The sequence below is a fragment of the Atta cephalotes genome (assembly GCF_000143395.1).
Source record: "Atta cephalotes unplaced genomic scaffold scaffold00043, whole genome shotgun sequence".
Taxonomy (NCBI): Eukaryota; Metazoa; Arthropoda; class Insecta; order Hymenoptera; family Formicidae; genus Atta; species Atta cephalotes.
Genome location: NW_012130107.1, coordinates 1,638,833 through 1,654,760, shown reverse-complemented (window position 1 = coordinate 1,654,760; position 15,928 = coordinate 1,638,833). Strand labels below are relative to the sequence as shown.

Below are 15,928 nucleotides of genomic sequence, written 5' to 3'. Positions count from 1 at the left end.
TAATATAGTTAATTTAACTTAATTTTAGTTAATTAGTCTTCTAAGACTAATTAGTAACTAATACTTACTCTATTCTACTAATTTTAATTATACTATATAGTATATACTAATATGTGTGTGTGTGTGTGTGTGTGTGTGTGTGTGTGTGTGTGTGTGTGTGTGTGCAAAATGATCTAAAATTTGTGATCTTAAGTTGAATAACAAGTTTAATAACAATAATAGTAAATTTAATGTTAAATTTAATTACAGTGAATTTTCAGAATAAATTCAATCGCCTATACTACTCCATGAAATTATCTAACAAAAATATAAAAGCCAGCTTGATTAATAAAACATGACATTTATTCTAATAAATAATATTAAAATGTTCAAGCGCCAATAACTTATGTTGTGTTATAGGTTATTTAGGAGTTATAAATTATTTCAAAAAAGAGATTTTTTGCAAGCTAAGAAACAAAAATATTTGAAGTTATATTTAAAGTTATATTCAACTTTTATTGTAAAAGAATTTTAATTTAGAACTCAACTTTTAATGCTCAGTTTTTAAATTATGTGCATAAAGATCTTTCGAGAATGTAAAAGTATTTCTGAACTCTTTTGGTATATAAGTGGATGGAAGCGAAAATAACCGCGGATTTAACACGAGTTTTTATGGGTTTACAATAAGCTCTGACTTTATTTGCGATTTTATTACTTATTACTCACTGCAGCAATATGCATAAAAAAAATAAAACTTCGTAAACTCGTTTATTTTAGTTTACAGAAAAATTGCACAAACAATGCTTCAGGCTTCCATCATAGAATGATGTTATATGTATCAAGCATCCATAGGTTGAACTCGAAAATTAACAAACAAAAGAAACAATTTGTTTCGATCTTATTTTATGTAATAGTAATATTACAATAGTGATAATCTGACAGTATTAATACCTTCTCCATTAATTATATATTTCAGCTGATGCATTTTTAATCCCTATGATATAGTTTTCTACAAGGTCTTTTTTCTGTTTCTTTTTCAACAATATCGTGTTGCAACGATTTCAAAATTATAATTCAAACGTGCTTCTAGTTAAGAAACATATATTTTTTAAATGGAATTAAAGTATTCACGCATCTTTACCGCAATGTTCCTCTTGATTTAATACGATTACTCAGCTTTTCTTAAGCACTTTGAAGTCGTTTAAATCCTTTTTATAAGCTACGAGACTTCGGATATACTAGCCCGGATAATACTATTTTTCAATTTCTTAATTCTTAATATTTACACAATCGAATTCAGAACCTATTTTAAAAATAAAAGCTAAAAGAATTTATTTCTCACTAATACATCTCTTTATTTAAGGAAAAGAAACATTTAGTTTATAATATCTATTTTTTTTAAATTATAAAAAACAAAGGATTCTTAGTTCGAGTAATAATAAAAGAAAATAAAAGGCATATCAGTTACAAAAACTTTAACATGAAAAATAGAATGTTTAATAAATTACAAACCATAATTGTATATAAGCTATTTGAAAAGTTATCTTAAAAGTATACACATTTACATTGAGAAAAAAGTATCCTAAATTTCAATAAATATTTATTTAGTACCAACTAAATATTTATTAAATAGAAAATACATTTATTTCATACAAAAAACATTAATTTAATTTAACAATCGCTTCATTTTATTAAGTAAATATTTATTTATTGTAAGTAAATGTTTAGTTGGCAATATCCAAATAAATATTTATTTAAATTTAGACTAATTTTTTTCTCAGTGTACAATCTGTGTTATACAATGATCCAATCTTGTTATGAACAAAAAGAAGTTAATCTATATTTTATTGTACAATCTTTGTTCTGTGACAAAGTAAGCGTCATGCTATTTCATATAAAATAGAGAAAGACGAATACGGTCAGGAAGGTAAATCATCTTTGAACTTGATACATTGGTTTCGGTTTCAGTCGTGTTAACACAATTTGTAGTATAGTTCAATTACTCCTTGCTTTGCTATCAAAGCTCCGAATGTCGAAAGCGCTTAAGATGTATTCAAAAGGAATACCATGCGTGAGTTGCTGTTTCACTTTGATGTAATTAATACTAATTGCACCTTTGCAAGATGTACATTGCGATTAAGATATTTTTAAGATTGGTACCGATTAGAAGTAATCTGAAAAACAAAACGATTTCTAAATTTAATTCTTTTAATCACATCATCAATTGTTAATTTATCAATATATATATATATATATATATATTAATATATGTATATTAATTTATTATATACATATATCTACTTCCCTCTGTACATATTATTTCATAATGTCAGATTATATAATGCACATTGTATAATACAAAAAAAATTAAATTACAATATAGAATAATAATTTAAAAAATTAACAAACTAATGCATTTACACAATAAATTTGGACATTTAATTACCCCTTGATTATGTGTGCAGGCTATTATGAAATTATTAAATTAATTTTCTTTTTAAGTTTTTCAATAAAGTTTTAATTTCCAAGTAATTAGTGAAAAAGAACTCCTGGTCAATTAAACTTCAAATTAAGCTTAAAATTGGTTCTTCAATTAATTCCAAATCGAAAAAAATGTCCAAATTGGATTAAATGTCTGATTGGATAAATGTCCAAGAATAACTTTATAATGAAAAGAATCGGAGCAATAAAATTTTAAATAAACACGACTCTCAATTCTCCCCTTCTGTCTTCATATGTTTTAATTCTTTAGAACGTTTAAGATACAATTTTAGTAATATCAAGATGTTTGTTCAGCCCTCTGTTGTAAGCGGCTATAAACTTTGTATTTGATGACTGAAAGACATCGAGTTACATATAACCCGCGCACATGACATACACAGACTCCTTCGAGAACTGGTTTACGGGCGATATCACTTTTATGACGTGTATGCGCGTCCTACCGCAACGTGTAATATTGGGGTGAAACGTGAGCGTGAGAGTGGTACAGACTAGTTGGACTTTTGAAGTAAAAATCGAATCCGAATATATTTTCTTTTGGGCGCTACACATCTATAAACTGAAAATCGAATCTTCATCTATTCTCTTTTGAATATCGTTCCATCGCGCTTTTTGAAAAAAAAAAATGAATTCGCGTTTATTTTTAACAATTCATTTTATATTGTAAGTAAATTCATTTGCAAGTTTAATTTGAAACATCTCTGCACTATTTTTAATTTATATTTCTTATTAAATTATATTTTATATGTTGCTTTTAATTTTCGAGCTTCTTAAAAAAAAAAATTTTGAAACTTTTTGAATAAAAAAAATGCATGTTAAAAGGAATCATAATGAAACTTTTTAAAAATTACAAATTACATGAAATATTTTTATTTAAATTTTTTTTATAGTAAGTTTTTTATTTTCGCAATATTTTTTATAATTTAATTGATAAATATTTGATAGATAATTTATATCAATTGATAGATATTTTACATTTAAAATCTGAAATATATTAAGATGATGTAAAAAACTTTGTCAAACAATTATACCGACGTTCGTAGAAATTTGGATTATCGTGCTTTAAAAAAATAATATTAGTTATTAATTTTTTAATTATTATTTAATAATATAGTAATTTATAAATATTTAAATTTTTTGCTCTAAAAGATAAGAAATTCGAGCCCATGCCGTTTTTATTAAGCACAAAAGATTACACGTCAGTTACCTCCAAGAAGGAGTTGTAGTAAGGAAGTTTTCGCTTTAAATATTATCGCGAACATATGTTCAAGCATGCATTATGCAAGACACGTGTTCGAATAACAATATATGTCGTCTACACATTTTCATAAGGAATGTTTATACGTGATACTTTCCTTATGCATAACAGTCTGCAATCTTACGAAAGTGTAGACATGTATCTGCTTTCATCACGGGGCATTTCGGCATAAGAGAAAAATGTGCTTGCCTGGAGTTTATCGAGCAAAAATCATGCTTGCATATCCTTCTTTTTTCTCTTGTCTCATTTTTAGATAAAGTGCATTCCGAGAAAAAAACACGTGACTTGTATGCAATATCGATATCACTAAGCCGACGGTTTCAAAACTATTTTCAGAAAACAATATGAAATTTTTGGCTAGCATATAAATATATTGTCATTTATCGAGAATACATTCATCTAATGCAGTTGTGTGAATTTAAAATTGTTATTATTTTGCAAATATCAAAATTAAATTAATTTTATAATTAAATATTTATTTAAAATTATAAGGCATGCACCTTTAAACTTAATATAAAATTAAAAAAAAAAAATATATATATATATATATATATACGAAAGATAAATATGAAAATAAAAAAAATCTTGTTAACTATCAGCACTTTTGATATTTAAAAGTTTTTGAAAAATCATTAAAAGTCTTTAATTATCAAAACCAACAAGAAGTTACTTCTTCAAAATATAATACGCATTTCAAAGAATACGTAGCGATCTTAAATTGTTTTTATCAGACATAAGATTGACATCTCAAATTGTCTTCCTAACGTTAAGTACGAATTATTCATTTATAACTATTTATTTATACGTAACTATAGTACGTATTAGCTATTTTCATATTCGAGAAAGGAGTAATCGCATGTATTTTACGCAAAGGATATCAAGCGACACTTTCCTTGAATGAACTTGGCGGGAATCTGTTTTACGAGGGAAATTACAGTGAGAACACAATCGAGCATTTGCGGATATTGATGAATTTGTTCATTTATAGCGCTTTAAATACGTTGATTCGAGATAAAAGTCTGTCAGAGTGAGCAAGGGTCCCATACGTTTCTGCTCTACTGATTTTTTTTATGATATCGCTCATCCTCTCAATTTTTCCTTTACTGGAATATTGGCTCGATAAGTTCAGAGCTCGATTTTCACGACACGTCTGGTACATTAGACTTTAATGCTTTTTTATCAAAAGTTCACTGCTCCAATACTTCAATAGTTTAGAGACATAAATGTCATAAAAGTCAAAGCTTTTTTGAATTTATTATCATCAGCGTTTTTATGAGCCAAATACTTAATATGAAATACGTTTTCACGTAAAGCATGACAATATATAAAAAATGTTACTTTGATGAGATTCCCGTCATTGTTGCTGAATTGTTACAGAATACAATATGCTCGGTAATATTCGCAACAGTTGTTAACTTGACTCGAAAAAAAAAAAATGAAATTTTTAAAGAATTCCGGGAATCGTGACTCTCTTGGTAATATTCTCATATATATGTTTATGTGCTGCAATTCTTGCGTGCAATACCTCTATAGTACTTGCCCTATATGTGAATGTGCACACATCTTGCATCTCAGAGTAAAGGGATTCAATTACGTTGCTCGAATATCTTTGTACTTGTGCAATCCAGCGAACTCTACGAGAAATTCCTAACATTTATAGAACCACGAAGTTCATGTACATGACATGTATAATGCAAGTAAAATATGTTGTTTTATATATGACATCGCTCGTTAACTATTTTATTGAGAACGAGCATGCTATAGCAAATTGCGATCCTTTGATCGAAATGTTTCATTTCATTCAAGCTATTCATAATTCTGCAACTAGAAATTATAAATACAGCAAACTAAGATATCTTAGTAGAATAGTAGCAATTTGTTTTTCAAATTAAAGTTTAAACAAAATGTAATAAAATAAATTGTAAATAAAAAATTACATCACTTCATTATTCGCTAAAAATTCGTCAAAAAAATATGTCATCTTAGAAACATCAATATGTCATCATTGAAACAGTGCGTTCAACAAGACATTCCTATCTCTGTAATGATTAACAACTAAATTAGATACTCGTATATTTAATGTTAGAAATACATTTATTATTACTATCATATATATTTTTGAATTTTTCTGAACTGTACCGCATGTTGAGAAATAAATATAACTTAGCTCGAATTTAAAGAATTAATAGACTCTTTAAAGCTAGTCCTCTTTTCTTGCAAGACAGGATCAGCGGTTTGTTAAATCAACGTTTAAATCTCTGTTTGTTAAATCTCTTATCACTAAGACATACAACTGCGTAGAACGAATATGACAAATCTTTCATCGTTAAGCTAAATTGACATAAATCCTGCTTTTCTGTGTCCTGTGTTTAATACACTGTAATTGAAATAAACATCTAATATAATTTAATGCATTTATTTAAATAGTTCGAAATTATAGATTGTTTGTACTATGTCTAAATAATTCAAAACTGAATTCTGAAATGATAACACAAAATTAGATAATGTATAAAAAGGGAAATAAAAATTGCTGATTTCTGTTTGCAGTAAGCATTTTTAATTAAATTGTTCTGACCGTTGTATCTTCAAATAATCAATCAAAGAGCTCAATTATTTGTTCTGTTCGAAAAACTTGAAACGTTCAAGGTATTTGAAAAATTTGAACAACTCCCTTAAATCTAAATTCCGTAAATCTTTGGACATATTTGTACATATTTGTTATATAGAAATATTTAAATATAAAAAATTGCCAAAGAAGTCATAAAATGTAAAAATATTAAATTTATTAAATTTTATATTTTAAACAATTTAATTTTATGAAGCGCTATTAAAATTAAAAATATATTAAATAGATTCAAATGAAACAATAAAGTTAAGGAAATATCTTGTTACACAAATCAACACAAGCGACATGTATGTTCTTGCATTCGGATGAATGTAGCTTGTCTAAGCTGCTTCACGCATGCAATATGAATTACATGCATCGCGATGCATCATAATTAACAGCTTTGTAGAAATGTAAGAAAATACGTGTATGTAAGCACCATGTCACGTACTTATGCTATAAAAATATATCATTATTAAAAAGTAGTTTTCATACATTTCTAAAATATCTTTGTTTGATTCGTATTACACGTATATCAGAATTCTCAACTTTTCAAATTCTATAACTTTATAGTCACTTTATAGTCACACTTCATAATTTTTTATTAAACTTTAAAGCATTAAATAATAATAAAAATGAGTAAAATTCTTGATTAAATATTACAATTCATAAACAATAAATGAGAATCTTGCATAATTTTCTCATAAAAATAAGACTTCTGTAAATTATTAAATATTTTTTCAAGAAATGCAAAGAATATGATTTAAAAAATACTCAATATAATTTTTAAAATAAGTTTCCTCAATACTCAATTTATCAAAATTATGTTTCAGCCGTTGAAGCTTGGATTGTGTATCTAAATTAAATTTTAATTCAAATTAAATAAAGTGACTTTTACTCAAGTTTTAAAACAGTCTTTACTGCAGAAGTTAATAAAGTGTAGGTGGTGGCTTCGTATTACGATCACGTGAAGATGACGTAAAGCGAGACATGAAGAGAGTGAAAAAAATGCGTCATGCAACAAAAGAAAAAATAAGGAAAAGACAAGTAAAGAAAGATACGACGACAAAGCATTATTAAAGCAAATTATAGATTTTTCAGTGTTTTATATCACCTTGTACACAGCGCCGCTGCCACCCACGCCAAGAAACAAAGAAAGGTTGCCCTTGCCTTTGTGCAAACATATCTATATAACATAAAAATTCAATCGAATTAAATCAGATCTAACTTCTTATTGTTCACTTTCATTTACTCCTTAATTATTATTATATATTATTATAGATATAACTAATTATTGGTGACTTTCTGCGATAATTCTAGGCGTAGTGTTGTAAAAAACTATGCTGTACTTACCCCGCTCTTAAAGGTTCGCAGATTGCGTAATACCGTTCGAAGCTGATGGCTAAAATTGTGAGAACCGAAGCATGAGCCACAGTCAATTCCACGAATGGAACAGCCTTACCTGTAACAGTTTTTACATTAGGTAATAATAAATCTAAAACTTAAAAAAATATTGTGTATTTTTTTTAACTATTTATTGAAGCAAACTTTTGCATGTATATATGATAAACAATATGTTCTATTAAATTTACAATAATAAAATAAAAGTGAACATTGCTTTTTTAAGCAATATAAAATATAACAAAATAGTTAAATAAAAAAGTTCATCAAAGTTTCATTTAAATTCATTTTTTTTTAACTTGTTAACTTAGTTTTAACTTTCTATTTGTTAACAAAAGTAGAACAAAAGTAGATCATAAAGACAACATATGAAATGACGTAAGAAACCAACAAGTTCTGTAATATTTTATTTTAAAAGTCAAAACACGGAATCAATGTATCTTAACAACAAAGCTTTACAGTTATAATTGATCAAGTTTATTTTTGACAAATACGTTATTAATAATATATGTAAAAAATAATTATAAATAGTTACATAAAAGTATCTCAAAGAAATAAAGACTTAATTGTTAGATCACATCATTTGATGATTAAAATAAATAATTAAAATAAAGTTTTAAGATTAGGTACGTTCGTAATTAATTCTGATTACATTTTAAAATTAAACACTTCAATAATTAAAAAATTAACTCCTTTTAAAAATAATGTAACGCGTGCATTAATTGAATATTAAATCAAGTAATACAGTGATATTCTATTAAAAAAGTAAAAAACTCTTTTGATATCGGTTGATACATTGCATTGTCGAGAACATTGATATCGGTTGATGCATTGCATTGGAGAGACAATTTCTCCAAAACTCTTTTATTCACATGCAGAACAAAAAAACGTTTTTGGATGCGTGATTTATAATTCTCAAAAGGGATCTCGCTCGAGAGAAAACAAAGTACCGCAATAAACTGCCATGGCACATTGGACACTATCATTCTTCGACGCGTTCTTCGACCAATTTCTTCATTTATCCAGTGACCATCTACTTGAGCAATAGAATCATTCGTCATGTTGACATTTTTTTCTCAAGATAAAATGGCAAACTCATTAATTCTTTCCGATTTTGGTTTCCTAACGATATAAAATCTTTGAACTTACAATTATTTTGACCATATTTGAGCACTCTGTTATTAGAATGTTCTGTTGTTTAAACCAAATTTTGCAATTTCTCCTTTTTGATTAGAACAAGATTAAAACAAGAAGTTCATGCTATTTTCTCGAAAATGTGTCTCACTTTCTGATATTAGATTCGAAAAGTTTAGACGAATTTCGAGATGAAAGTAATGCGATTCAGAAACTCGTTAACAAATTTATTCACAGAAATAATTAATTTTGTACATCTCTATTACTCTACCTAAAACAAAGTTAGGTGAGTTAGTTGAAAAACGCGATAGTCGAGAGAGAGACTGTTCTGTTACCTCCAGAAATTCAGAATGAATATTTCAGGACAAATCTCTAATAAATAATACATATTTTACTAATATACATAATACATAATACATATTTTACTAAATTTTCAGGGAAAATCAAGTTTATATATGCCTGCTTAACACATACACTGTTTTTTGAGAGCGCAAATTTGGGTTTTAATTCGCAAATTAATGAACCGCATGCTAATTTTAACTTTTGACATTTATAAATTAAATCAGCTGTGTATAGATCATGAATATTAAGCAAATAATTTATAAACATGTGGTGATATATTGGTGTTATATAATAAATATTATATATAAATATTATATATAAAATATATTATACGCTTCCACTTCAATTGTAAAAATACTTATAAAATTATCGACATGTGAATAAATATGTTTATTAAGGAAAAAAGCAAGCAGATAAATTCTATGTTGATAAAGAAAACACGGAACTTTCTCTTTCTCAAGGAAAATATTAAGAAGACTGTTATGGCCTATAGTCGGTATTGTCGATTCTTATATTTGACCGTCTTAAGTACAGTGATGTCATGAACCACTCACAGAGATTATATTAGAATCTAAGATAATCTGATCGGAAATATCTGTTTCTGTTAAAGCCAAATGAGAAATAAAAAAATCTAATATATTAAGTCATGCATAAAGAATTATTATTAACAATTTTATCTGTTTACTTTTATTGCAGTAAATTTTTTGATAGAAAATAATTTTTACACATTTAATTTTCAAGATTCAGAAATATAAAATGCACGGATTACAATAATTACAATACATAATTAAGATGCGTTTAATTAAAAAATTGTTATTCGTTTATTAAAACAATTATATATTTAACTTGCATTCATTATTTTGATGCAATGTTGAATAAATTATCAGATATAAAGAAAGCGCAATAGAGAGAGACAGAGAGAGAGAGAGAGAGAGAGAGAGAGAGAGAGAGAGAGAGAGAGAGAGAGAGAGAGAGAGAGAGAAAGAAAAGAGAGGAAGAGAATTCTATTTTTAATATAAAAATGAATAAATTTCTATGCAAACAAAAATTATCTTTAATTACTTATTTTTTAAATATTGTATAAACTGTTTTTTATTCTAAATAAAATATTTATTATTCATTATTTTTTTTGTAAATTTGCTCAATTTTAACATGATTTAATATTGAGTCATTGAAATTAAAACATAATTATAAGTATATAGTTAAAGAAATACGCTTATTGTATTTATTCTTTTATTGTATTTTTTTAATGTTTCATGGGTTACAAGGGGACGTTCCAGACAAATTGCTCTAACTCCTCCGCCTTCACAGGAGGGTAATTGAACAGAGCGGTTAGATTTTCCTTCAGAAAGCTTCAGAGAACGATCAATCCATCTTGCGGTAATTCAAACCAACTCTATAATAAAGATGATATGCTGGCTTTTCCTTTTCAAAGCAAAAGATAAATCCTTCGAACTTTCTGTCATGAGTTGGTCATGTGTAGTAACATGATCTAGCAATTAAATCCTTTTCTTTTCTTTCATGAAATATGATAAAATGCGTATTAATTTTTATTTATTTAATATGTCTCATAATAAATTTTATTCTGTTATTAAATAAGTATTAATATTATAATTAATACTTATTTAATAAGTTATATATTTCTTCAAATCGCAAAATTAAGTAAGGAAAATAATTAGGGGATTTGCAAGAGTAAAATTGTCAGGATCTCTAAATATATATATGAGTATTATATAATAATAATAAAAAATAAGAGAAGAGTGATAATAAATCCTGTATTATATAATAGGTCTTTAATAGTAAAATAAATATGAAATGGAATTTTATATAAGTCTCTATTTATTCTTGTTGAGTTTGAAGATGAGTTGTATGTAAAAAAAATAAATATATCTTATTAAACATTAAAAATAGCAAAGATATAAAAATTTAGAAGATGTTGATTGAGATGACATATCCATTATCTGTTATCTGATAGTTTTCCTTCAGGAGCAACTTGTAGACGTTGCGTCAACCCTTATCTTCATTATTGACTTAAGCTCCATACAACTTCTTTCTACTCTCCGACTGTAAACCTAACCATCATAGAAATGCTAAGAAAAGTTCTAACGATTTTCCAACTAAATATTTATAATCTCAATTAAAAAATTCCAAGAGTACTTCCGGTGATAAATATTAGTAAAAATGCAGAAAAATTCTATCTTTAAAGAGATAATGTTAATTTTAATGAAATATATTCAAATTTAAATAAAATTTAAGTTTATGATTTTATCCGACTATTTATTTATAAAACCATGCTCTTTAAAATTTCTCAATTACAAAGTCTACTATAAACAGTTATAAACAATAATTATAATAAAATGTTTTTCGATATAATAAAAGAGGTATTGATTTTAACATAATAGGACCTATGAATTCGCTAAGGAAATAGATACGGTATTTCCTTTGAATTATCGAGTTGTCTATTAATAATTACCTTTACGTTGAAATGCGAAGATAAATTAATTTGCTTATTATAAATTTAAAAAATATTTTAAATAAAGTCTAATAATAATAATATTTAAAATTTAATATATTATTATATATAATAGTTCTCATATCATAAAAACAGTTTAAATATATTTTATATTCAAATTAATAAACGATTAATGTATAAAATCAATTTTATACATTATGTTTATATTAAAACATCTACAAAACTATATTAAGTATCTAATCAATTAAATTGTATTATTATATATTCTTTAAATAATTTATTATAACATATTCTCAATCAATAAGAATGGTATCTCATAATTATATAATTATTCTCAATAAAAATAAATGTCTTACATCAAATTTAAATTAAATTAAATTAAATTTTATATAATCAACTTAATTACAACTTAAAAAAATTAATTTATGTAAACAAGAGATATTTATGAAAAACTTTGTTCATTAAAATCTTCTACTCGGCATATTATTAGAGACGATATTTATATAATTAATAATAATATAATTCAAAAGTTAAGAAAATTAATACAAATTTTTTTATAATTAAATTGTAAAAAAATAATATTTTTGCAAGACAAATCACATTCATTAATTGATTTCATAAAGAACGCACAGAGAATTCTATTACACTCATTCTCTTATTTATCTTATTACAGATTATTATAGAAAAGCTAAAACTATTTATAAAAGGCAAGGTATTACGTGACCGGAAAAGGTTTGCCTTTTTAGGTATCCATCTACGCGGAAGGTTATTTCCACAATCGACTATCTGCGGCGCCAGCTTTCATAATTTAGCACATATGTTCTCGGTGATTGGTTCTTATCACCATTGCAAGGATCTTGAGATCTCCAGGGTGGCCTTCCAAGCGTAAAAAGCTATTCTAATACATCCTCAATCTTATGTCACAAACGCAAGGCATTAGATTGAATCTTTTTTTTTATCTAAAATTTTTCTATAATCCTTTTAAATTCTAAGATATATACTTACTGTAAAATAAATAATTATGAACAAACATAAAGGACTTGAATACGAAGGAAAAATCTTGAAGGAGAAATACTTGAAGGAGAAATCAGTTCTATTAGCAAAATATCTCGTCGTAAGATGACATAATTGGACACGACAAGATGATGTCTCCCTATAAACCTTATGTAATTCATATCTGATATGAAGATGCAGAATAACATAAGGAGATCCTCAGTTTTTGTTAACATAAATTACAGAATTCATTTTAACTTACAATTTTCCACAGCCCAATTGGATTTCAAAATCTTAATATCATGTTGACAGATTTGTAATTATAATAATTAAAAGCAACTAAAATCATTCTCTTCTTAAATTTAAATTTAATTTAAAAAAAAAACTATAAAACACTATAAAATTACGTAATTCAAGAGATCTGGTTAAAGTATTTTAGAATTAACAAATTTTTCAGTATTAAAAAATTTACTTCTGATCCATCAAATAGTCATCATCAATTATTTAAATTTAAGATAACAAAAAAAAAGTAACTCAAAAAATGTCGAATCACATAAAGATATAAAAGGATAGTCCGTTTATTCTTAATATAGAAAATATAAATCTATTGCATCTTCGAAATAATATTGTATCTCTAAATAATTAATAATAAAAATAATAATTAATAATTAATAATAAAAAATAATTAATATTGGAATATATTTATAGCTATATCGTTAATTATGTCACTTTCCTCTTTTCCTTTCTTTTTTATTCTCTTTTATTCGCGAGATATTATTTGTAACCTTAGAATCATAAAATAATTTCGCATCATCGCTTACGTCATGAAAAAGTTGTTACTTATCATCGCAGGAAGACTTCTCTTTATTCCGCAAATGGATCTCGTCACAGATCGATTAGAAAAACGAATTAAATGAATCAGCACGTTTATTATCATCTTATCATATATAGAATGGGTCATTTGAGCTTTTATACTACTTTTATATCATCTTTTATACCGTCATGAAGAAAGAATCACAGTCCTAGAAAATATTCTATGATCTTCATAAGTAGAACAAAGAAGAAAATCTTTTTGTTGGACACCTAAGTGTATTAATATTAGTGTAGTAATAATATTTTATTAGATGATACATGTGTATATACATTGTATTTTATACAGTGTATTTTATAAACTATGTATTAATTTATCGATTTAAAAAAAATTGTTTCTAAATTTATATTAAAATTCATAGACTGTAGAAATATTGCGCATATAATAAAAATTTACTTGTAAACTAGCGTGTCAACATAGAAAAAATATTAAACTTATATTAGATGTTTAATTAAAATCTAAATCCAAATTTTGCTGCGGATAAATAAAAATAATAATATTATTGTACTTCTTATTGTACAACTTCTTATTGTACATCAAAAACATTGATTTTATACAATAGAACAACTATAACATGGAAAGAAACAAAAGTAATAAAATAAAATTATTTTAATTGAAAAAGAAACGCAGATCGAAGGAATGCGAATAAATGCGAAAAGCAATGAGAAACCGAGGGCTCGCTTTTGTCTGACGACTCTGTCTATGTCTCACAGACCGAAAGAATCCCATAGGGTCTACCTCCTAGTCACCGGCGCCTTTCTATTGTATTTCCTGCCACGAAGGTTAAAGAGAGAATTGGATGGAGTATCGGTAGGACAAGAAGAGGTGTTATACGGGACGTAGCATTAAATGCTTCGACGCGATACAGGCTAAGAGCAACGGTAATTCGTAGCGGGGGGTAGAAGTTCACCTACTCATTTCAGCTCCGTAGGTTATCGTTGAGCCTGTCCAGTATTGCGACATTGTCGCGCACAATATGCGTACTACTCTCTTCCACCTTACCCTAGCCTTGCCCCAGCGATATAGTGTTTCCTTCAAGGACTTCGCGAGCTAAGAAGACCATGTTTGACCGTTCATTACTCGTAAATCACATGCAATTGATAAATGTCACAATTTTTCTCGAATCAAAGTGCTAATTGAATATTTAAACGTGAATATTTTTAACTAATAGATTCAGTTATATTCTGAATTAAATTTTGTAAAAGAAAACAATATATAACTATATATAAATTGTATGTAACGTATATCTGTAATAATATACTACAGTACAATATATTATTATTGTTAAGTAGGAAATTATAACTAACAAATACGATATATGTAACTCAGTGTTTGCAGGGAACATTCAGTCCTATTTTTTTTTTAGAATTTCCAAATAACATTGAAAAATATTTTAAAATAATTAATTTGTATATTTTAATTAAAAGTACAGAGTGGATTAAGATTTGGAAGACGATGCAGAATGCAACTTCAGAAATTGAAATCCTAACTTCCGCCTTCCAATCACACATCTTGTGAGCAGCTTGAAAACAAATGAAAAGCAATATATTTTGCAAAAAGAAAATGAAGAAATTGGATTACTGAGTTATTATCTCTTCTATAATCTATAGCTAAATGAAATACAGTTGACAGCACATAACGTATATGTCTTAATAGAAAAATATCGCAAATATTTGCATGAAAATCACTATTACGCAATCAATACGTTTCACATAGTAACTTTTCTCGTTAATTTCATATCGATTTTGTTAGAAAAGTTGAAATTAAGAAACTTCATAACATGAAGTTATGAACACTCTGTATCTTGCATATTGAGTTTAAATTCACGTAAAATAATTTTCCATAAATTTAAAGTCTATGGTTTATTATATCAAAATTAGTAGGGTAATTCCGGCAAATATGCCGTGCTGGGATTTACACCGCAGAAGTCAGAAAAAATAGAAGGAGTGGGGATAATTTTCCCACACTACTCTGTTACATGCGTTTATATTAGGATTGTATTATATTAGTATTGTGATTTCAGTTTCTTACTTTTAATATTAATAATAAAATTATTATGAGTTGAATCGATTTGTCACTGTGTTAGCGCTATCATAAATTATAATCTACAGAAAATGATTATTGTAGGACGTGCAAAAGACTTAGTGGTTATTTCGTGATACATGAGTGTAGAGGAATAGTAAAGTATATGTGTAACATATATAACATATGTATATATATATATATATATATATATATATAATAAACATATATATATATATATATATATATATATATAATAAATAATAATTAATTAGTCTTCTTGTTTTATTTTTTAGTTTTAATTTATTGTTGTTAGTTATACTACCTACCTTATTAGTATATATGGTATTA

General features: G+C 26.3%; 1 protein-coding gene across 1 annotated transcript in view; it reads right to left on the bottom strand.

Moving 5' to 3' along the window:
* LOC105622311 (growth hormone secretagogue receptor type 1) overlaps positions 1–15,928 on the bottom strand; it is a 40,580-nt gene that overhangs the window by 4,579 nt on the left and 20,073 nt on the right. Inside the window, exons 4-5 of the mRNA XM_012203730.1 lie at positions 7,695–7,803; positions 7,456–7,527 (exon numbers count right to left, since the gene is read on the bottom strand). Of these exons, the coding sequence (XP_012059120.1) occupies positions 7,456–7,527; positions 7,695–7,803 (181 nt within the window). The remainder of the gene's footprint in view (positions 1–7,455; positions 7,528–7,694; positions 7,804–15,928) is intronic.